This window comes from Uranotaenia lowii, chromosome 3 (assembly GCF_029784155.1).
Source record: "Uranotaenia lowii strain MFRU-FL chromosome 3, ASM2978415v1, whole genome shotgun sequence".
NCBI lineage: Eukaryota > Metazoa > Arthropoda > Insecta > Diptera > Culicidae > Uranotaenia > Uranotaenia lowii.
This window is the reverse complement of record NC_073693.1, coordinates 316,075,587-316,099,663: the sequence shown is the minus strand read 5'-3', so window position 1 is coordinate 316,099,663 and position 24,077 is coordinate 316,075,587. Positions and strand designations below refer to the sequence as shown.

The following is a 24,077-nucleotide window of genomic DNA, read 5'->3' as shown; positions in this document are numbered from 1 at the left end:
TATGCGATTTTCACCCTCCTTAGAAAATGGGGTAACTTGCAACAAACTTTGTTTTTAATGAAAAATCTTATGAACACGTACGAAAATTTATAGTTTTAAATATATTAGCGATGCCTTAAAGATCATTACGCATGACAACACCAATTGCAGTAGTTTTTGGGTCTGTAATAACGAATTTTCACATTTTTTTTCTGAAAATGAAGATGCTGCATACATTTAGGGGTTAAATAATACTTAGAAAAATTCTAAAAGCTGAAATCATTAAAATAAATGTTTGGATCAATGAAATTCCAATGTTTACAAACGCGTGATGAAAGACATTCATATTCCAACACATGGAAACGAGATTTACAAGGTATTTCTTTGATTTGCATTTTGTTGCATTTAATCCCAGACACCTAACGGAATTTTAAAAATATTTATTTAAACAAAATGGGTGATTATTCGAAAAATATTTTTACACCAACAATGTTGGTATAACATGAGGAAACCAGTAAGAAGTTTGTAGGTAATATTATCAAGCCGATCCGTCATACTGGGTAAAGTTTTTTTCGGCATAAAAAAATGTTAAAATTTGTACATTTATTGCTCGATTTTTCAAATTTCACATAAAAATAAAAAACTTAAGAAAACTAGCTTAAGATGTGAGAAATTATGTCATCATCATTTTGTGAGCATTAAAAGATAACTTTATTACAATACATTAAATAAAAAATTGATTTAATGTAGTGTTATATAAATGTTGCAACGAACCCCGCTGTTGCATGATGCCCCGTTTAACGGTAACTCAAAAACATTATGGGCCTAAAGTAGTTTCTCAGTACTTAAAGCACAAATGTTCAAATTCTCTCTATTTTGATAGATATTTAACGATTTTAAATAAATTTGACTCATCAATTGAATGCATTGCTCAAATAATTTATCTTCAGACTTTTTTCAAATTACTGAGATTTTAACATGAACTTGTTGAACAAATACTTTTGACAAAATATCACCATTAAAAGATATCAAGAAAAAAAAAACTGGTTTTTATAGGATCACCCGAACTTAATGAATACAAGTTGACATTAAACTTTCAGTTTGAGAAATAAATGTTCCTTGCTTCGACAAAGTTTCATGAATTATTATGTTTTTCAATATTGTAAAATAATTTAGGCATCTGTCTCATTCCAGTTAGGAAAAAATTAACGTACCTCAGAAATCTTATGAACCATCCTTAAACTTTTTCAGTCAAAATTACCGTCTTAAGTTGTTTTAAAAATTTGTCAAATATATTAAATGCATCAAACTTAAGGTAAAGACAAAAATATTTAAGTGTTTCCCGCTAAATTTCATTTCTGGATCGCTTTGCATTAATGTAACAATAAAAAAAAACATTTTTTTGTATAGAATAATAAGTCAATACAATAACTGGAAAATAGCTGATTAAATTCATATTTTCAATAAGTTTTCAAACAAAATAACGTTCTCTTAAATTTTCGAAAAGATGGCCCAGCTTATTTAAATTAAATAAACCAAAAACTACACTTTACATATATCTGATGTCGTTTCAGCTCCACAAAAAGTCGGATTCTGTAAATTCACGATAAAAACACAAATAATCTAATTTAGGTTTTAAAATTCTGATGGGAATCGACGGACAAAAACCATTAAATACTGAGGCACAAATGCAACAACTTCTTTATTTATATACTTTCAAGAAAAATTTCAGATAAAAACTAAGCAAAACTGAAAAAAATAAGCTAGAATTCTGAGTCAAATTAATGAAAATGAAATTTCTTACACAAGAGAACAGCATTTTTGGTGCCTTTATATTAATTTATATTATTTATTTCAAAAGTTTTGGCGTCCTGAATTCGAATGATTCAGCAAATTTTGTCAATCACCTCCAGTTTTGGTGATATGACATGTGGAAATTTTGAAACTTTTTTTTTTTGTTTCGATTATAGTCGTTTTAACATCTTTATGTCATTCGCGACTTATATCAACGATGAAGTTGGCGGACAAGTCATTGAAAAATTTATCCGGTACAACTGTTATCGATGTTTACTCTTGGGCTCGAACTCACGGACATCGGCTCAGAAAGCAACTGACTTGCCAACTGAGCTATATCACAAGCCAATTTTGAAACTGATATTCTTATGTAAATTCTATCTTTCTAAACAAATTCTATTTAAATCTATAAGAAATTTTTAAACAGATTTTGAATCATATTCCTGTTGGGGATGATAGATATTTATTGTTAATAGGTTGAGTTCTGTTAATTATTAATAAATTTCATTTTCAGTGCGAACTGCTACAAAAATTTCAAATTTAAATTGGCCCGTAGGTTCAAAAGGTTTCTCACTCCTGATTTAGATGATATAATACGTTATTTGGTACTTGCTTTAAATTTTTTTAAATTTTTAATGTTTCAAGTGTTAAGTTTTTATTTTAAATCAAGTTAAAAACAAAAAAAAAAACTTAGTATTTCAAAAAAATTTGTGGTTTTATCACCGCGATTGTTTATACTTCGAAGTAAATTTCAAAAAAAGTGTCAAAAAATGGTATCCCATCTGAATTTTTTTTTCTCCTTATTTGATTATAATATCGAAGAATCTATAGATATAAACTTGTGACTGTCTAATATTAAATTAGCTCGCACATAAGCCTTATATTGAAAAACTTGTAAGGTTATTTCTGTCAAAAGGTCTACACCCCATTTTTAATTCCATTTCAACATTAACATCTTGTCATCATGTTAACTGTCGTAATCATTTGTGAAACTTCCACTTTGTTAACTTTTCCATAAACACCTAATATTAAACTTTTTATAACAATGCCTTAAACTTTTCCTTTCTTGAAACATTTAAAAAAAAACTTTCAAATATTTAAATTAAGTAGATTTGCAGCTAAGTACTGACCTACTCTTAACCTTTAAAAATAAGTTTTTTTCAATTTTTTTCCCCTAAAGCATACACTTTCAGCAAAAATTTAAACCCGTTTTCGGATAATACTGATACGTCTATATATTTGAAATTATCATGCAAATGACGTTGAAAATTGATTTGAATCCGTTTGTGGAAACGGACATTGTGGCTCTAGACTCTTATTCAATTTTTATTGTCTTGAGAAGTATGGAAATATTACACTAATTGATTTGGAAATATTCTCTGATAATATCAGCAAGTTTAATTTGACCGATGAAAACTAAGTTTAAATAGGTTTATTGGAAACCATAAATAAATCTTCATGCTAAACCACTAAAGACTTGAGAAAATAAATATTGATATTCTTTTCAACCGAATTTTACTGCTATCGTTTCCACAAGCCCCAAAAATTTACGAGCAAATTGATTCAATCAAAAACAAATTAAGTATTTTTTTTCAACATCGAAATTGATTTGATTACAAAGGAAAGGAAATTCTGTAACAATGCAATATAGAAATATTGTTACATACAGTTAGGATGCCTAATGAAATTGTCCTTTTGTTAAAACGTAAGGGTGAAATTATAGTTTGCTAACGGTTTTCAAATAATTTATTTTGTGTTAACAGTTTATCACCGCTGGTTTATGATTTTAATTTAATGAATAATGGCATTTCGGTGAATTATACATTCTAATAGGAAGAATTTCAAATGAAAGTAATGAAAATTATAGACGGATAGATTAGATTAGGAAGCATGAAAGGTGTTGAAAATGAGCCAAGAGCGTGATTTGAGAAAACTTCTTGCCGCACAAGACCATTTGTCCCACATCGTATTATTGTCTAGAAGAAGCAAAGTCGATAGGCTGACTTTGCTTGATCTATACAATGATACATGGATGCATCGAAGCACGTGTTTTTCGTACCCCGATCGGACAAAAGGAAATGTACGGCCGGCTCAAATGAAGTTTTCTATTGCGAGAGCTGGTTCGATCGATGTGTAACTGTTAACACAAAATCAATTGGCAAAGAAAAATTGTGCATGGCTTAAGAAGTAGGGACGTTGACGGTTACTCAAATGCGTGAAACAATAAAAGTAGTAGCGCTGCCGTGCAAACAACGAACACTCGAAAACAGATTACACATCGATCGAACCAGCTCTCGCAATAGAAAACTTCATTTGAGCCGGCCGTACATTTCCTTTTGTCCGATCGGGTACGAAAAACACGTGCTTCGATGCATCCATGTATCATTGTATAGATCAATGCAAAGTCAGCCTATCGACTTTGCTTCTTCTAGACAATAATACGATGTGGGACAAATGGTCTTGTGCGGCAAGAAGTTTTCTCAAATCACGCTCTTGGCTCATTTTCAACACCTTTCATGCTTCCTAATCTAATCTATCCGTCTATAATTTTCATTACTTTCATTTTAAATTCTTCCTATTAGAATGTATAATTCACCGAAATGCCATTATTCATTAAATTAAAATCAAATAATTTATTGTAATGTTTAATTCCCTGTTTCTAGCAAATACATTTAAGGAATTAATCTTTTTTATTGTTGGATATGGAAAACAAAACAAATAATCACAAAGATTTCAGCACCTGAGCCTTAGAGTCAATATATATTTAAATTGCTATTTATTTTTTATGTGTCAATTAAAATTTGATCCATTTCAAAAACAATCATATGCCAATCAAAATTCGACGACACGCTCCCTGTTCCGATTTGGGTTTTAGCAAGAGTCATTCAACAAAGTCGATATCCCGTTTGACCGGATGAAAAAGGACATGAAAAATCAGTTGGATTTTAATTAATTTCTTGTTTTTTTCTGCTGGAAAAACTGATGCACAAGTCTTCTCTCCAATACAGTGACACCCACTGACACACATACCCAGGGATAATGGCAAAGCAAACAGACTCTAGTAAAAATCAGAAGAAAAGCTTGAAAAACAATATTCCCTTCCCAGGATTGGATCCATCCGGTCGAATATCATTCTGGGAACCGGATACCTCACCTCATCCGGGAGATATCAGCTGGAAAATGGAAATAGCAAAATTTCATCAACTTATGCTAATTTCTACGAGTTTGAAATACTGTAAAAGCAAAACATCGGGAAAAATCATGGTTTCACTCAAGGATCAAATGATTGCTATGGAAATTTGAGGGACAGTTCTGGGTTTGATAGTTTGAATTTTTCCGGAGTGGATGTTGTTGATCTTAAGCTAGAGTTCATTAGTTTAATTTTACGGGTGATTCCCATACAATGGGCTTTGGAATTCGTTTAAGTTTTCAAAATGGATGTTTAAGTTTCATTAAAGTTGAAAGTCAAAGAAATTAAACTTACTAAAGAATGATGAATCAGTAGAAGAATAGAACAACAAGTCTAGAAATATGCTCATAAATACAACCGTCCCAAATTATCGATTCAAAAGATTGCTTTTGAAATGCTATTCTCATCCAGAAAGTGAATTTTAGATTAAACATGTAACTAAATATATGATTATTTACACCAAAACAACACTCACCAATCGCTTCAGCACGTGGTCCGGCACATTGCGGGAGCTGTTGCAGATGGCATGGGCCGAGGAGTGGGAGAAGATGACCGGTGCCTTGGAAGTGGCCAGCGCATCCAACATGGTCGGCACCGAAACGTGGGACAGATCCACGATCATCCCGAGCCGGTTCATCTCCGTTACCACCAGGGTTCCGAAGTGCGATAGGCCCCCTATGTGAGGAACCCGGCCCGGTTCATCAACTTTGCAGCAGTCGGCCCAGGGGGTGTTGCAGGTGTGCGTTAGGGTCAGATACCGGGCCCCCAGCTGGTAGAAGGTCCGCAGCACCCCCAAACTGGTCCCTATCGAATGGCCACCCTCGATGCCGATCAGACTGGCCAGTTTCCCAGCTCGATGACTTTCCTCGATGCCTGGCGATGATATTTCGGAAGAAAAAAACCGGTTAGAAAGATTTTTAATTAAATCTGTCGCTCAAGATGAACGAAGGGATGCATCAAGACTAAACAAGACTTACCGTCTGCCGTCGTCACCAGGGCCATGTGCTGCGGATAAAGATTCACTAATCTGCGTATTAAGTCTATCTGTTCTAAGGTTAATTGCACCGCGTCCAGGTGCTGTGATGAGCAGGGCGCATAAGCTGACCAGAACTGTGGAACGGAAGAGAATAATAAACACAAAGTTAACGCATTTAGTGACATCGGTGGGGGAAAAGTGAATCTGAAAATTGGACCGTAAAGTAATCTTCTAGTTTTCAGAGATAGGGTTGGCAAAATATTAAGAACATTTAATATGTTTTCAAACCCCATCGAATCCGTAAAGGGGGGGGGGGGGGGGGGGGCTTCCATACAAAACCAATAAAAAATTGTCAAAATTTCAACAAACTTCGATAGATTTTTGTTTAAAAATGATAAACGTAAGCGTTTTGACATAGTGAGATTTATTGAATTGAAATTTTGTTTTACAAATTCAGATGATATATTGTTTTGATAGACGCTTTCCATTTTAATGAACTAATTCATATTCAATAAATGAAACATACCTAATATTATCAAAGCCAAAGTCTGAGTGTTTTCATAAAGTTTGGCACACTTTTTAACATTGCACAAATTTTCCTGTATCTTAATACTCCTTCTTCTTCAAAAAGTATATTAAACTGTATTGAACATCCCTCCTATTATTTTTTCTCTAAAGTGTGGCTCCTTAAACCTTCAAGTTATGTTGCGACTCAAGACAATCTAGAAGATTGGATATCATGAAAAATAGTTTGCTTTTTAAAAAAGATGAAATTTTATTAAAAAGAAAGATTATTTTTATTATTATAATTTTATCGAAATTATTTTTTTTTTTTCATTAAAGGGGTAGCAAAGCACACCGAGTGAGCTAGTTACTTATAAAACACTAAAAATTATTGATGCACAGCGTATAAAACAATTAAGAGTGACGAAATCATTTTCTCTGAGAGGATCTTCAAAGAAAATTGATAATCTGTTGTATATAAAAAAAATTGAAAGGAAATTTTCAAGAGCTGAATGGAAAGAAATCATTTATTGGTGTACACTAAGGTTTTTTTTACGCGGTATGAATTCCATCGTTAACGTATTGGACTTGGAATATTTTCGCTCAAAAAACGTGTTGATTCGCGAGAGCCGTATAGAAGAATCATATCCATGGCAAAAAACCGTGTAAAAAGAAGCCGTGTTAGAAAAACTGAGCAAAATCAAACCGCGTAAATGAAAACTTTAGTGCAAACTTTCATATCATTTCATAAGTGTCGTATTCATGTTAAACGAAAATTGATATTTTTAATTTTGAGTGTTGATTCAAAAGTCAAACTCCTGACTATTTATGACCTGACAAGATCTAACAGTCAAGTATACACTTCACTTATTTATATAAGAGTAGTAGTTTTGTAACTTATTTAGTTCGAGAAACGCTCTTTATTTAGAAAATTGAACATTGAATATTCTTGATTCTAATATTATTTGAAAATTTTTACAAAAGGTCATCAAATTCTTCAGATCTTCAGATTTTGATGAAGTCTGTAGAAAAAGGAAATCGATATGTTTTTTTATTTAAATTTCATCAACAGTATTTGAAGGTAATTTCAAATACGGACTCCGTTCGATTTTGGCTCGGTTAAATTTTGCACAACCCAACGGGTTTTTGAAACAACATTACCTAATGTTATGCACTTTTTAAGGACCAGCAAGGCCGTATTATGGGAAGGCATTGGGGACATTGGAGACATTTGCCTCGAGCCCCCAGGTTAGGGGGCCCCCCAAAGAATATTAAATTTTAAACATTAATTTAATCGTACTGCTTTAAGTTCTGGAAACCTAGGAAATATAATTGAAATAGGAATAAAAATGCTCAATATATCTGGTAAGGGAATAAAATGTCGCATAGTTTCATTCTATTATACGTTAAGAACCCCTTGGAGTAAGCATTGCAGAATTTCTCCCGCATTTTGTCGCTAAAAAAATTAGCACAAATTTTTACAATACCTGGCAATACCTGGGCATTTGATTTCAAATTTTTCAAAATAAACTCCAAACAAATCTTAGCAGAGTTCGTTCATAATTTGAATAAATTTTTGTTAAAAAAAGTGACTTAAACAACCCAAAATTTTCATTATTTTTCCATCGAAACATGTTAGCAGCGTTCAAATTAGACCTTAGTTTGCTTTATTTGTCCTCTTATTTTAAAACCTAACAATGTCCGAATAAATCCAAATTGATTAATGAACATCAGTTTCAAATATTTTTTGACAAAATATATTTCAGGAGTTTCTAGCCAATCAAACATTATGTTCTGATTAGTGTAGTATTTTCTACTCATAAAAAAACAAAACGGCTTTTACAAGGGATAGATTAATTTTTTGACGTAGAATTATGTCTTACGGCAACACTATAGGGGGGCAAAATGAAATTCGCGAACAGATCTCGCGTCACGAAAAACGCCTCTTTCACAGACATCTTTCTTAAAAGACATACCAAGCGAGCTCAACGTTGATTGGCTATTCGAAAGTGAAAGAAAACTAGGACGCCCCGCCCCTTCCTGAGTTTTAGTTTTTTACCAGCCTACGAAAGGTATAAAAGAAAGGGTCGACTAACGGTTTGTTTCATTTTTTCAGAGAAATTCAAATCTGTCACATGGGCAGAGCAGAGCAGAGATGGCCAACAGCGGCGGGAGCAAGTAGTGATAGCTCAGATCACTCGCGACACCAATCACTTCATATCACCCAACCTCCGGAATCCTAGGTAAAACCAACATTTTAAGCTAGTGATTGCTATGTGATCTGAAGGGAAATAAAAACAAGATACTGATTCCAACGAGACGCATGAGGCTAAACAGTTTGAAAGCTTTTGTACTGAGTCAAGCGTTTAGATCAAAGCAGTCGTTGTAAGCTTTTCTCGTAAGCGTTTGAAACAAAGCTCGTTTGTTGATCACATTATTTGCATAACTGCCGGGCGCAATCATTTCGACGGCATCGGCCTTTTTTCTGCTTATACTTATATTTAATTCTTATATTTAATTACTTTTCTTGAACATAATTACTTTTCTTTAAAAAAAATCGACATACTTTATTCTAGAATGCTAATTTAAGACGAAAAGCACATTGACGCACAAAACATTGTAATTCTACGTGAAATTCTCGGTCGTTTCTTATATACAACCTCTGTAATTTTTTTTTTCTTAAATTTGACAAAATTAAAAAAAGGATGGGTCAAATTAAAAAAAAATGTGCAAAAATTTGAAGAATTGAAGAAAGTGGAAAAAAACATTCAATCTCCCCCCTTAATTGTTAGTTTTTTCGGGCTTGTTGGAAAAAAAAAATAAAACCGTGCAATCTTGTTTGCTTGTATGCCTATATTATAAGTATGAGCATGAGTAAAGAAAAATTAATGAAAGTTATTCGATCATTATTGAAAATTGTGTAGATTTATCCACTCTACAATAGGGTGTCCCAAAATTGCATAATGTCCGGAAATCTGGGCTGGCTCACTCTTCAAATGGTAGATTAGGGGGTGCCAACTAAACAAAATCATGTTTAGAGGTCCCGCAAACGCGGTATTTGATAAAAGTTCATTTTTAAAAGATTTGATTTTAAATAAATTTTGGGTCTAAAAATTTATACAAAATTTATATTTTTTATATTTTTTTGTTTTTTTTTTAAATTAAAAACTACACGTTTAAAAGGAACCAAATTTGTGTCCAATTCAAAATCAGCAAGCTATATTCCAGAAAAAAAATTTTTTTTTGCCTCAAAATTTTGGCTTTAACTGACCAGCATGTGTACCTAGCGTAAAACTTTTTTAATACCAATACCTTAAAAAATGCGGATTTTTGTGCACTTAAACTTTGCAGAACAAAATATGTTGTTTTTATCATTGTGTTGTTTATTGAGCTATTTACGAATCAATCCTTATTAAAAATCACTGATCACTAGAATCATCTAATTCGTCTTAATATATGACTACTTGAAAATCAAAACCCTTACAAAAAAAAGACTAAGATGATTTGGAAATCATCAGAAAGCCATATGCCAAATTTGAGCTGATTCTGATAACGGGAAAGGTCTGCACTGAATCTTAACTGTGAAAGGGATTCTGAGACATTGTGTTCTGAAGAGGCCTAAAAATCCGATTTTTGATCAAATACTTTTTCATCATTCGATTGTTTATTGATGTTATTAAAAATTTTAATAAAGATTAAACATTTCATCTGAAGACTGCTACTCAATTAGACTTGAAACAAAAAAGTAATGGCGGTTCAAAGATTGTGTTTTGGTCGCAAACTGTCGTTTAAACACGCAATGAGTACATTTTACTCATAGCGTTTCATATGACATTTTGCGACCAAATCACAATCTTTGAACCGCCATATTTGTATTATCTCATCATATTCTAGATTTATGATTCGGTGCCTTGAAAATTCAATTTCCATTCTGAATTATGTTTTTCGAAGTTACCTTTGGTTACATTTAGAAAAGCTTTTGAAAAATCTTTATATTTTTTTATATTTTTTTTAAAGAAATGAAAAAAAAAAATATTTTAAAGTTTTGTCTTCTTCTTAAGTCTTTAAGTTGTTTCTCAATAGTCATAAGGAAAATAGTTATTTTGCTTTCGTTGAAAGTAGCTATTTTGCTTTTGTTCAACGAAAGCAACCGATTGATTATTAAATGAAAAGAGTTCTTTAAAAAATCATTATTGTTTTTTTAATTCAGAGATTTTTGGGTGGTGTCAGAGTTATTAAATAAATTGTTAATTGAATTTTGCATTCAACAGCTCTAATCAGCATTTCATTTTCGATCAGTTGATTAATTTTTTCGCAATGTTGGCACGTGATGGATTAACAATTATTGTGTGAAAATATCAGACATTATGGTTATTTTATGGCAATAAACGAACTCCCGATGACTTAATCCGGTACTGAGGACCCGTAAAATTTAAACAAAAACTTGGAATAATTTCACGGTCTCTGATGTAAATAAAATGAAAACACAATAACAACAATTATCAAAATAGCACGAATTACATAAAAAACTACAGAAATGATGAAACTTCTAAACTTTTTAGAAAATTCTTAGAACTAGAAAAAAAATATAAAGAAAATAAAAAATATAACGAAAACGAACTGTATACTGTATACATTGAACAAGAATAATAAAAAATATATGTATATAAACTAAATGAATGAAATGCTAAACTGCCGTTCATTATTAAATCAATGGAACGGTAAACGAAAGTTTTTTTTTAATAATGGACCGACTTGCGACCGTTTGTGAAATGGTACAAAATGACAATCAAAATTTTGACAATATTGATTCAAGGCTTAGTGCCTAGTGCAAGGTCTCAAGCTAAATTTGGGCCAGATCAGATTACAAGAAGGGGTCGCTAAACGAGCCTGATTTCGGGACTTTGAAAAATTTTGTTCGGGAGATTCTCATCAATAACTTTGGTCTCCTTCTGGCGATTTCTTTTGAAGGCAGTTTTGATTTATTCAAATTCAGTTTTAATTTTAGTAAATTCAAAAAAAAATATTTCAAACGAAGGCCGCATTTGAATAAGATTTAAGATTAAATAGTTATTAAGCTTCGAAAAAGGGCTTACTTTCTTTTAAAGGTTATATCTAGAACTTTTAATGCAGCGCCAAAATGTTCGATCGTGTTATATTGCAAAATTTTTGAATTTTTAAATGTTTGGTTGAGAATAATATTCTCATGTTAGTTTGGAAAGTCCAGCCGAAACTGTATGAAAAAATTGGTTTTCTTGATCCTCGTTTCCTGTATTTATCATATCTTTTAAGCGACCTCTCAAATCTAAATTTCGTTTTCACAGAAAAATTTACAGTGGCCTTATATAATGATTTTAAACTTCTTTTTAAAAATAAAAAAATTCTTGTACTTAGACTCAAATATCTCATTGCTTATAGATGATTTACGGCCAAATAAACATTCGTGTTGCAGTCTTGGGTTGAATGATTTGTCTCTATTAAGGGGGGGGGGGGGGGGGGGGGTAGGGTCTAATACTTTCAAAAAATCGATTTTTTTATTTTTTTATTTTCTTATTGTAAAACATTTCAAGAATGTTGTGTCAAATTTTCAAGTCCATTGAAGCAAAACTGTAGAAGTTATAGGCCTTTATCTCCTCCTATCTAATACTGCAAGAAAGCAAGAGCAGAAACTTCAAACGCATTTTTCTCGAAAGCACATTTTTTAAATCCGTGGACATCGTCATTTGAAAACTACTTATCCGATTCTTTTCAAATTTGGAACATATTTTCTACATATAAAATACCAGACCCCAACGTGGAGTTTCGAGTAGGCCTTGCTCGGATGCGGACGCGTTTTTCAGTCTTTTTGTAGCTCTGCCATTTTTATAGTTTTGTCTATCAATGATACAAATCCTAATGGTTTGAAATAGTGGAAGTGTAATTTGCAAGAAAACGAAAGATTTTTTTGACTGTTCATAGAAAATAACATGTGGAGTGGAATTAAAGGATATTAGTGATTTTTTGGCAGGAAAAACTGAACGTGTATCGAACATGAATGTCACAATTCGGTGGACGGCAGACAGATTGGACCACAAGGACAGGGAATCCCGGTGAGAGCTTTCCGATTTTTTTTACTAACTATACGGTCACTCTCCTATGGCTTTTGCTGCTGTACTTATTTTACATTTTTAACGCCAGAATACGTGGATTGTGTTCGTATCCTGTTTCCACGGGTCGCGTAGTATGAGTCTATCTTATTCATCTCTATAAATAGGTACCAATTCCATACTTTACACAGAAGGTACCGGTGGAAAATTCAGATTGTAAGGAAGGATAGACTACATTTTTTGGAGGTAGTGCAAATAGTGATGATCAAAAGTTTGGTTTCCACGACCGAGGAATGTAGGAGTTTTTTTTCATTTATTTACCAGCACGTGGTGGAATAGTAACAGCCATCGATTGCTTCGATCGTTTTGAAGAAATCAAAAAGCCTTCAAGCGTTTTTCCCTTATCATAATTTCACATCACAAAAATTATGTTTAATAAAAACATTTTTTTTATTAAGTTTCATTCATTTTGTGTGGGCTGCGTGCGCGTGAGTGTCGTCACTTTAGTGATTGCTGTTGTTGTTAGTAAATGCGTTACTGCAGGCATTCAAGTTGTTTAAAAAAATGCATTGGAATTTAAATAAATTTTTATGAAAAAACGCGCTAACAAACCAAATACTTTCGGAAAAATTATTCCCTTACTATTCCAGGTATTCTACGCATTTAGAATCAATCGATTGATAGGGATTGTGCAAGCGCATTGAATGAAACATTCGCCCATATTAAATGCAATTTGATTTTCAGGAATTATGTCCAGGTTACAGAAAATTGGTAAATCGGTAATTGTTGTAAGCTATCCATTTTTTCTTAATAGTATTATTTTTCTTGCTTCTGTTATTTTTTGGTAATCAAAATCAAAATCTTGAATGTTTATTGTAAGGAGTATGTGAGCCTATCAGTTATAAACTAAATGTCAGGTTAAGGATATGGAAACATATAGTTCATTATTATAAAGTCGAAGTTGGGAGTAAGAACAACGACACTCAGAAAAATACTATTATGTATGCCATAAGATTCTCTTATGAAGTGGCACCATAAGAAAAATTAATTAAATTCATAAGATTGTCTTATGACGCGAATGAATTCTGAAGATGAACGCCTACTTCAATGAGAGGTTGTTGCTTTTCATAAGAGATTCTTATGGAAACAGTAAATCACTTTCTTATAAGAAAATTCTCGATATTTCATGATGAAAACATTCACTTTATTGTTTGCCAAATTTGTTTAAAATTAAATCCTTCATGGTCACCATTAGCAGCGCATCAACAGACGGCCCCATCAAAGTTTTTTTTTTTGCCGCATCTTAATCTTCGACCTTTCGTTTTTTGCCGATCAGCTTGCTGAAAAGTAAACAAATAATGTATTTTAGTTTACTAATATATTCAACGTTCACACCAAAAACATCAAATCGAACTTACCATTCCGGAGATAACAATAATATTTAACCTTGAAGGAAAACTATAATAACTATGAACTGGCGATTGCTTCGTACTTTTAGATGATGAAAAAAAAATGATGCTATGAATGAATGTGTTCATCATCTTTTCACAATGACGTTTCTTCTATCTTTCATAAGAACATCGTATGAAAATTGAAAGAATTTCATAAGACTCTTATGAAAAATTAGTTTGGACGCAAAAAAGTGGTTCATAAGATTTATCTTATAAAATTTATAATAAGATTTCCTCTGAGTGGAGGTAAGCGAAGTAGTTGGTTGAAGGTAAGATGGAAAAATATGTAACTTTTTATTTATTATATATTTAAAATAGCTTAACTCTATTCTTGGGGATTAGAGGGGGGTAGGACAGGGCATCAAACAAGCGGAAAACTGATATACAATGGATTGTGGGTTTAAGCCAGCCGGAGTATCTCGGCAAATTTGGAGTCATGAATATGCTACTTAGGTACCTTTTCAGGATTCTTTATTTGTTTCGAACAGTTGGAAGGGAGTTAGATGAGTTAAACCTGTCCCAAGCCAGTGGTAACGGACCCCTTGGTTGTGCTGCAAATATTGTTGATGAGTTAAGTATGAACAATATTTGAATGTGCGATCGAGACTTCCCGTACCGACTCGGGTCGAAAGATCTACCAGCCACTGGTGGGTCAAACATACATACATACATACATACATAAAATACCAGACCCCAACGTTTTTCTTTTTTGATTTTTTTACTTTGGGGAGATTTTAGAGGTGAAAAATGGCGGATTTTTTCATGAAAAATCGTAGTTTTTACTTCAAACAGCCACAAAAATTTCATAAAAATATTTTTAAGTAAAATAAAAACGTTGGGGTCCAGAAAAACATCTATTAAAAATATTTTGCTCTGATTTTTTGACTTCAGATGATTCTGTGCTGAGATACAGTGTCCACCGCAAATCCTGTTTTTTAAAAGGCATCCTCGAAACTTAACTTTTTACAGTATGCTGTTTGAAATATTTTTTTGAATCATTCTACAGCTCTAATTACACATGGTCTACGAACCGTTCGTAACCCTATAGCAGATTCCGTTAAATTGCCGTTTAAAATTCTACGTGGCTCTGATGGAAGGAATACATAGTAGTGGTAAATCACGAATGGATCGTAAATTTCAATGCAGCTTCCCATTGGCAGCGTGGTTGAACTAGAAGGCTGCCTCAATGGCCGGTCGTATCGTCAGCCTAAAGAACCTGGGCTCACGAACGGACGACAACAAGACAAGAACGGGAAAACGTTCCTATATAGATTTTTTTCCTTACAGTTTATTTTCCAGAAACCATAGCGCGGGAAATAAAAGCGATGAGGATGTGATTTACGCGCCATCAGTCGACAAGGATGGGTTTCGGTCGCCTGCCATTCGCGTTTGTTTGGGGTCTTCAACTTCCGCATTGAGGCTCGGGGTAGCTGGAGTGGCCATCTTGTTGTGTTTTATTATTTTTCCTTCATATTTTTTTAACCCGATCCTATCGATTCCCCCGTGGGAACGTCCAAGCTGACGTTGAGCTTGGTTTTGTGCTGCTGCAGAGTGTTGTAGTCCGAAGAGGATCATAAAACAAATAAAGTGGCAATAACAAAGTGGCTCACCACATCCAGAGCGGGACGACTCGATTTGCGGCAGCTGAGTTTCGTTTGCGGGAAGGATGCAAACGTTTTTTTTTATTGTATATTTTTCTCGAAAAAGTTTACAAAAACATTAGAAAAATAACACTTAATTACAAAATTTTAAAGAAATCGTGTACTTTCTTGACCGATCTAAAATATTGGATTTAAAATCGGGAACTGAATCACAAAATAAATTGACAGAACTTAAAATTTTGTGAATTTTGTGAATTTTGTCAATTTTGTGAATTTTGTGAATTTTGGCTATTTCATCAATTTCGTCAATTTTGTCAATTTTGTCAATTTTGTCAATTTTGTCAATTTTGTCAATTTTGTCAATTTTGTCAATTTTGTCAATTTTGTCAATTTTGTCAATTTTGTCAATTTTATCAATTTTGTCAATTTTGTCAATTTTGTCAATTTTGTCAATTTTGTCAATTTTGTCAATTTTGTCAATTTTGTCAATTTTGTCAATTTTGTCAATTTTGTCAATTTTGTCAATTTTGTCAATTTTGTCAATTTTGTCAATTTTGTCAATTTTGTCAATTTTGTCAATTTTGTCAATTTTGTCAATTTTGTCAATTTTGTCAATTTTGTCAATTTTGTCAATTTTGTCAATTTTGTCAATTTTGTCAATTTTGTCAATTTTGTCAATTTTGTCAATTTTGTCAATTTTGTCAATTTTGTCAATTTTGTCAGTTTTGTCAATTTTGTCAATTTTGTCAATTTTGTCAATTTTGTCAATTTTGTCAATTTTGTCAATTTTGTCAATTTTGTCAATTTTGTCAATTTTGTCAATTTTGTCAATTTTGTCAATTTTGTCAATTTTGTCAATTTTGTCAATTTTGTCAATTTTGTCAATTTTGTCAATTTTGTCAATTTTGTCAATTTTGTCAATTTTGTCAATTTTGTCAATTTTGTCAATTTTGTCAATTTTGTCAATTTTGTCAATTTTGTCAATTTTGTCAATTTTGTCAATTTTGTCATTTTTGTCAATTTTGTCAATTTTGTCAATTTTGTCAATTTTGTCAATTTTGAGAATATTGTCAATTTTGTCAATTTCGTCAATTTTGTCGAATTTGTCAATTTTGTCAATTTTGTCAATTTTGTCAATTCTGTCAATTTTGTCAATTTTGTCAATTTTGTCAATTTTGTCAATTTTGTCAATTTTGTCAATTTTGTCAATTTTGTCAATTTTGTCAATTTTGTCAATTTTGTCAATTTTGTCAATTTTGTCAATTTTGTCAATTTTGTCAATTTTGTCAATTTTGTCAATTTTGTCAATTTAGTCAATTTTGTCATTTTTGTCATTTTTGTCATTTTTTGTCATCTTTGTCATTTTTGTCATTTTTGTCATTTTTGTCATTTTTGTCATTTTTGTCATTTTTGTCATTTTTGTCATTTTTGTCATTTTTGTCATTTTTGTCATTTTTGTCATTTTTGTCATTTTTGTCATTTTTGTCATTTTTGTCATTTTTGTCATTTTTGTCATTTTTGTCATTTTTGTCATTTTTGTCATTTTTGTCATTTTTGTCATTTTTGTCATTTTTGTCATTTTTGTCATTTTTGTCATTTTTGTCATTTTTGTCATTTTTGTCATTTTAGTCATTTTAGTCATTTTAGTCATTTTTGTCAATTTTGTCATTTTTGTAACTTTTGTAATTTTTGTAATTTTTGTAATTTTGGAATTTTTGTAATTTTTGTCATTTTTGTTATTTTTGCCATTTTTGTCATTTTTGTCATTTTTTGTCATTTTTGTCATTTTTGTCATTTTTGTCATTTTTGTCATTTTTGTCATTTTTGTCATTTTTGTCATTTTTGTCATTTTTGTCATTTTTGTCATTTTTGTCATTTTTGTCATTTTTGTCATTTTTGTCATTTTTGTCATTTTTGTCATTTTTGTCATTTTTGTCATTTTTGTCATTTTTGTCATTTTTGTCATTTTTGTCATTTTTGTCATTTTTGTCATTTTTGTCATTTTTGTCATTTTTGTCATTTTTGTCATTTTTGTCATTTTTGTCATTTTTGTCATTTTTGTCATTTTTGTCATTTTTGTCATTTTTGTCATTTTTGTCATTTTTGTCATTTTTGTCATTTTTGTCATTTTTGTCATTTTTGTCATTTTTGTCATTTTTGTCATTTTTGTCATTTTTGTCATTTTTGTCATTTTTGTCATTTTGTCATTTTTGTCATTTTTGTCATTTTTGTCATTTTTGTCATTTTTGTCATTTTTGTCATTTTTGTCATTTTTGTCATTTTTTGTCATTTTTGTCATTTTTGTCATTTTTGTCATTTTTGTCATTTTTGTCATTTTTGTCATTTTTGTCATTTTTGTCATTTTTGTCATTTTTGTCATTTTTGTCATTTTTGTCATTTTTGTCATTTTTGTCATTTTTGTCATTTTTGTCATTTTTGTCATTTTTGTCATTTTTGTCATTTTTGTCATTTTTGTCATTTTTGTCATTTTTGTCATTTTTGTCATTTTTGTCATTTTTGTCATTTTTGTCATTTTTGTCATTTTTGTCATTTTTGTCATTTTTGTCATTTTTGTCATTTTTGTCATTTTTGTCATTTTTGTCATTTTTGTCATTTTTGTCATTTTTGTCATTTTTGTCATTTTTGTCATTTTTGTCATTTTTGTCATTTTTGTCATTTTTGTCATTTTTGTCATTTTTGTCATTTTTGTCATTTTTGTCATTTTTGTCATTTTTGTCATTTTTGTCATTTTTGTCATTTTTGTCATTTTTGTCATTTTTGTCATTTTTGTCATTTTTGTCATTTTTGTCATTTTTGTCATTTTTGTCATTTTGTCATTTTTGTCATTTTTGTCATTTTTGTCATTTTTGTCATTTTTGTCATTTTTGTCATTTTTGTCATTTTTGTCATTTTTGTCATTTTTGTCATTTTTGTCATTTTTGTCATTTTTGTCATTTTTGTCATTTTTGTCATTTTTGTCATTTTTGTCATTTTTGTCATTTTTGTCATTTTTGTCATTTTTGTCATTTTTGTCATTTTTGTCATTTTTGTCATTTTTGTCATTTTTGTCATTTTTGTCATTTTTGTCATTTTTGTCATTTTTGTCATTTTTGTCATTTTTGTCATTTTTGTCATTTTTGTCATTTTTGTCATTTTTGTCATTTTTGTCATTTTTGTCATTTTTGTCATTTTTGTCATTTTTGTCATTTTTGTCATTTTTGTCATTTTTGTCATTTTTGTCATTTTTGTCATTTTTGTCATTTTTGTCATTTTTGTCATTTTTGTCATTTTTGTCATTTTTGTCATTTTTGTCATTTTTGTCATTTTTGTCATTTTTGTCATTTTTGTCATTTTTGTCATTTTTGTCATTTTTGTCATTTTTGTCATTTTTGTCATTTTTGTCATTTTTGTCATTTTTGTCATTTTTGTCATTTTTGTCATTTTTGTCATTTTTGTCATTTTTGTCATTTTTGTCATTTTTGTCATTTTTGTCATTTTTGTCATTTTTGTCATTTTTGTCATTTTTGTCATTTTTGTCATTTTTGTCATTTTTGTCATTTTTGTCATTTTTGTCATTTTTGTCATTTTTGTCATTTTTGTCATTTTTGTCATTTTTGTCATTTTTGTCATTTTTGTCATTTTTGTCATTTTTGTCATTTTTGTCATTTTTGTCATTTTTGTCATTTTTGTCATTTTGTCATTTTTGTCATTTTTGTCATTTTTGTCATTTTTGTCATTTTTGTCATTTTTGTCATTTTTGTCATTTTTGTCATTTTTGTCATTTTTGTCATTTTTGTCATTTTTGTCATTTTTGTCATTTTTGTCATTTTTGTCATTTTTGTCATTTTTGTCATTTTTGTCATTTTTGTCATTTTTGTCATTTTTGTCATTTTTGTCATTTTTGTCATTTTTGTCATTTTTGTCATTTTTGTCATTTTTGTCATTTTTGTCATTTTTGTCATTTTTGTCATTTTTGTCATTTTTGTCATTTTTGTCATTTTTGTCATTTTTGTCATTTTTGTCATTTTTGTCATTTTTGTCATTTTTGTCATTTTTGTCATTTTTGTCATTTTTGTCATTTTTGTCATTTTTGTCATTTTTGTCATTTTTGTCATTTTTGTCATTTTTGTCATTTTTGTCATTTTTGTCATTTTTGTCATTTTTGTCATTTTTGTCATTTTTGTCATTTTTGTCATTTTTGTCATTTTTGTCATTTTTGTCATTTTTGTCATTTTTGTCATTTTTGTCATTTTTGTCATTTTTGTCATTTTTGTCATTTTTGTCATTTTTGTCATTTTTGTCATTTTTGTCATTTTTGTCATTTTTGTCATTTTTGTCATTTTTGTCATTTTTGTCATTTTTGTCATTTTTGTCATTTTTGTCATTTTTGTCATTTTTGTCATTTTTGTCATTTTTGTCATTTTTGTCATTTTTGTCATTTTTGTCATTTTTGTCATTTTTGTCATTTTTGTCATTTTTGTCATTTTTGTCATTTTTGTCATTTTTGTCATTTTTGTCATTTTTGTCATTTTTGTCATTTTTGTCATTTTTGTCATTTTTGTCATTTTTGTCATTTTTGTCATTTTTGTCATTTTTGTCATTTTTGTCATTTTTGTCATTTTTGTCATTTTTGTCATTTTTGTCATTTTTGTCATTTTTGTCATTTTTGTCATTTTTGTCATTTTTGTCATTTTTGTCATTTTTGTCATTTTTTGTCATTTTTGTCATTTTTGTCATTTTTGTCATTTTTGTCATTTTTGTCATTTTTGTCATTTTTGTCATTTTTGTCATTTTTGTCATTTTTGTCATTTTTGTCATTTTTGTCATTTTTGTCATTTTTGTCATTTTTGTCATTTTTGTCATTTTTGTCATTTTTGTCATTTTTGTCATTTTTGTCATTTTTGTCATTTTTGTCATTTTTGTCATTTTTGTCATTTTTGTCATTTTTGTCATTTTTGTCATTTTTGTCATTTTTGTCATTTTTGTCATTTTTGTCATTTTTGTCATTTTTGTCATTTTTGTCATTTTTGTCATTTTTGTCATTTTTGTCATTTTTGTCATTTTTGTCATTTTTGTCATTTTTGTCATTTTTGTCATTTTTGTCATTTTTGTCATTTTTGTCATTTTTGTCATTTTTGTCATTTTTGTCATTTTTGTCATTTTTGTCATTTTTGTCATTTTTGTCATTTTTGTCATTTTTGTCATTTTTGTCATTTTTGTCATTTTTGTCATTTTTGTCATTTTTGTCATTTTTGTCATTTTTGTCATTTTTGTCATTTTTGTCATTTTTGTCATTTTTGTCATTTTTGTCATTTTTGTCATTTTTGTCATTTTTGTCATTTTTGTCATTTTTGTCATTTTTGTCATTTTTGTCATTTTTGTCATTTTTGTCATTTTTGTCATTTTTGTCATTTTTGTCATTTTTGTCATTTTTGTCATTTTTGTCATTTTTGTCATTTTTGTCATTTTTGTCATTTTTGTCATTTTTGTCATTTTTGTCATTTTTGTCATTTTTGTCATTTTTGTCATTTTTGTCATTTTTGTCATTTTTGTCATTTTTGTCATTTTTGTCATTTTTGTCATTTTTGTCATTTTTGTCATTTTTGTCATTTTTGTCATTTTTGTCATTTTTGTCATTTTTGTCATTTTTGTCATTTTTGTCATTTTTGTCATTTTTGTCATTTTTGTCATTTTTGTCATTTTTGTCATTTTTGTCATTTTTGTCATTTTTGTCATTTTTGTCATTTTTGTCATTTTTGTCATTTTTGTCATTTTTGTCATTTTTGTCATTTTTGTCATTTTTGTCATTTTTGTCATTTTTGTCATTTTTGTCATTTTTGTCATTTTTGTCATTTTTGTCATTTTTGTCATTTTTGTCATTTTTGTCATTTTTGTCATTTTTGTCATTTTTGTCATTTTTGTCATTTTTGTCATTTTTGTCATTTTTGTCATTTTTGTCATTTTTGTCATTTTTGTCATTTTTGTCATTTTTGTCATTTTTGTCATTTTTGTCATTTTTGTCATTTTTGTCATTTTTGTCATTTTTGTCATTTTTGTCATTTTTGTCATTTTTGTCATTTTTGTCATTTTTGTCATTTTTGTCATTTTTGTCATTTTTGTCATTTTTGTCATTTTTGTCATTTTTGTCATTTTTGTCATTTTTGTCATTTTTGTCATTTTTGTCATTTTTGTCATTTTTGTCATTTTTGTCATTTTTGTCATTTTTGTCATTTTTGTCATTTTTGTCATTTTTGTCATTTTTGTCATTTTTGTCATTTTTGTCATTTTTGTCATTTTTGTCATTTTTGTCATTTTTGTCATTTTTGTCATTTTTGTCATTTTTGTCATTTTTGTCATTTTTGTCATTTTTGTCATTTTTGTCATTTTTGTCATTTTTGTCATTTTTGTCATTTTTGTCATTTTTGTCATTTTTGTCATTTTTGTCATTTTTGTCATTTTTGTCATTTTTGTCATTTTTGTCATTTTTGTCATTTTTGTCATTTTTGTCATTTTTTGTCATTTTTGTCATTTTTGTCATTTTTGTCATTTTTGTCATTTTTGTCATTTTGTCATTTTTGTCATTTTTGTCATTTTTGTCATTTTTGTCATTTTTGTCATTTTTGTCATTTTTGTCATTTTTGTCATTTTTGTCATTTTTGTCATTTTTGTCATTTTTGTCATTTTTGTCATTTTTGTCATTTTTGTCATTTTTGTCATTTTTGTCATTTTTGTCATTTTTGTCATTTTTGTCATTTTTGTCATTTTTGTCATTTTTGTCATTTTTGTCATTTTTGTCATTTTTGTCATTCTTTGTCATTTTTGTCATTTTTGTCATTTTTGTATTTTTGTCATTTTTGTCATTTTTGTTGTCATTTTTGTCATTTTTGTCATTTTTGTCATTTTTGTCATTTTTGTCATTTTTGTCATTTTTGTCATTTTTGTCATTTTTGTCATTTTTGTCATTTTTGTCATTTTTGTCATTTTTGTCATTTTTGTCATTTTTGTGTCATTTTTGTCATTTTTGTCATTTTTGTCATTTTTGTCATTTTTGTCATTTTTGTCATTTTTGTCATTTTTGTCATTTTTGTCATTTTTGTCATTTTTGTCATTTTTGTCATTTTTGTCATTTTTGTCATTTTTGTCATTTTTGTCATTTTTGTCATTTTTGTCATTTTTGTCATTTTTGTCATTTTTGTCATTTTTGTCATTTTTGTCATTTTTGTCATTTTTGTCATTTTTGTCATTTTTGTCATTTTTGTCATTTTTGTCATTTTTGTCATTTTGTCATTTTTGTCATTTTTGTCATTTTTGTCATTTTTGTCATTTTTGTCATTTTTGTCATTTTTGTCATTTTTGTCATTTTTGTCATTTTGTCATTTTTGTCATTTTTGTCATTTTTGTCATTTTTGTCATTTTTGTCATTTTTGTCATTTTTGTCATTTTTGTCATTTTTGTCATTTTTGTCATTTTTGTCATTTTTGTCATTTTGTCATTTTTGTCATTTTGTCATTTTTGTCATTTTTGTCATTTTTGTCATTTTTGTCATTTTTGTCATTTTTGTCATTTTTGTCATTTTTGTCATTTTTGTCATTTTTGTCATTTTTGTCATTTTTGTCATTTTTGTCATTTTTGTCATTTTTGTCATTTTTGTCATTTTTGTCATTTTGTCATTTTTGTCATTTTTGTCATTTTTGTCATTTTTGTCATTTTGTCATTTTTGTCATTTTTGTCATTTTTGTCATTTTTGTCATTTTGTCATTTTTGTCATTTTTGTCATTTTTGTCATTTTTGTCATTTTTGTCATTTTTGTCATTTTTGTCATTTTTGTCATTTTTGTCATTTTTTTGTCATTTTTGTCATTTTTGTCATTTTTGTCATTTTTGTCATTTTTGTCATTTTTGTCATTTTTGTCATTTTTGTCATTTTTGTCATTTTTGTCATTTTTGTCATTTTTGTCATTTTTGTCATTTTTGTCATTTTTGTCATTTTTGTCATTTTTGTCATTTTTGTCATTTTTTGTCATTTTTGTCATTTTTGTCATTTTTGTCATTTTTGTCATTTTTGTCATTTTTGTCATTTTTGTCATTTTTGTCATTTTGTCATTTTTGTCATTTTTGTCATTTTTGTCATTTTTGTCATTTTTGTCATTTTTGTCATTTTTGTCATTTTTGTCATTTTTGTCATTTTTGTCATTTTTGTCATTTTGTCATTTTTTGTCATTTTTGTCATTTTTGTCATTTTTGTCATTTTTGTCATTTTTGTCATTTTTGTCATTTTTGTCATTTTTGTCATTTTTTGTCATTTTTGTCATTTTTGTCATTTTTGTCATTTTTGTCATTTTGTCATTTTTGTCATTTTTGTCATTTTTGTCATTTTTGTCATTTTTGTCATTTTTGTCATTTTTGTCATTTTTGTCATTTTTGTCATTTTTTGTCATTTTTTGGTCATTTTTGTCATTTTTGTCATTTTGTCATTTTTGTCATTTTTGTCATTTTT

The 24,077-nt window shown here is 29.3% G+C and overlaps 1 protein-coding gene across 1 annotated transcript in view; it reads right to left on the bottom strand.

Moving 5' to 3' along the window:
• LOC129753762 (dipeptidase 1-like) overlaps positions 1-24,077 on the bottom strand; it is a 53,985-nt gene that overhangs the window by 26,269 nt on the left and 3,639 nt on the right. Inside the window, exons 3-4 of the mRNA XM_055749610.1 lie at positions 5,941-6,073; positions 5,439-5,836 (exon numbers count right to left, since the gene is read on the bottom strand). Coding sequence (XP_055605585.1) covers positions 5,439-5,836; positions 5,941-6,073 — 531 coding nt within the window. The remainder of the gene's footprint in view (positions 1-5,438; positions 5,837-5,940; positions 6,074-24,077) is intronic.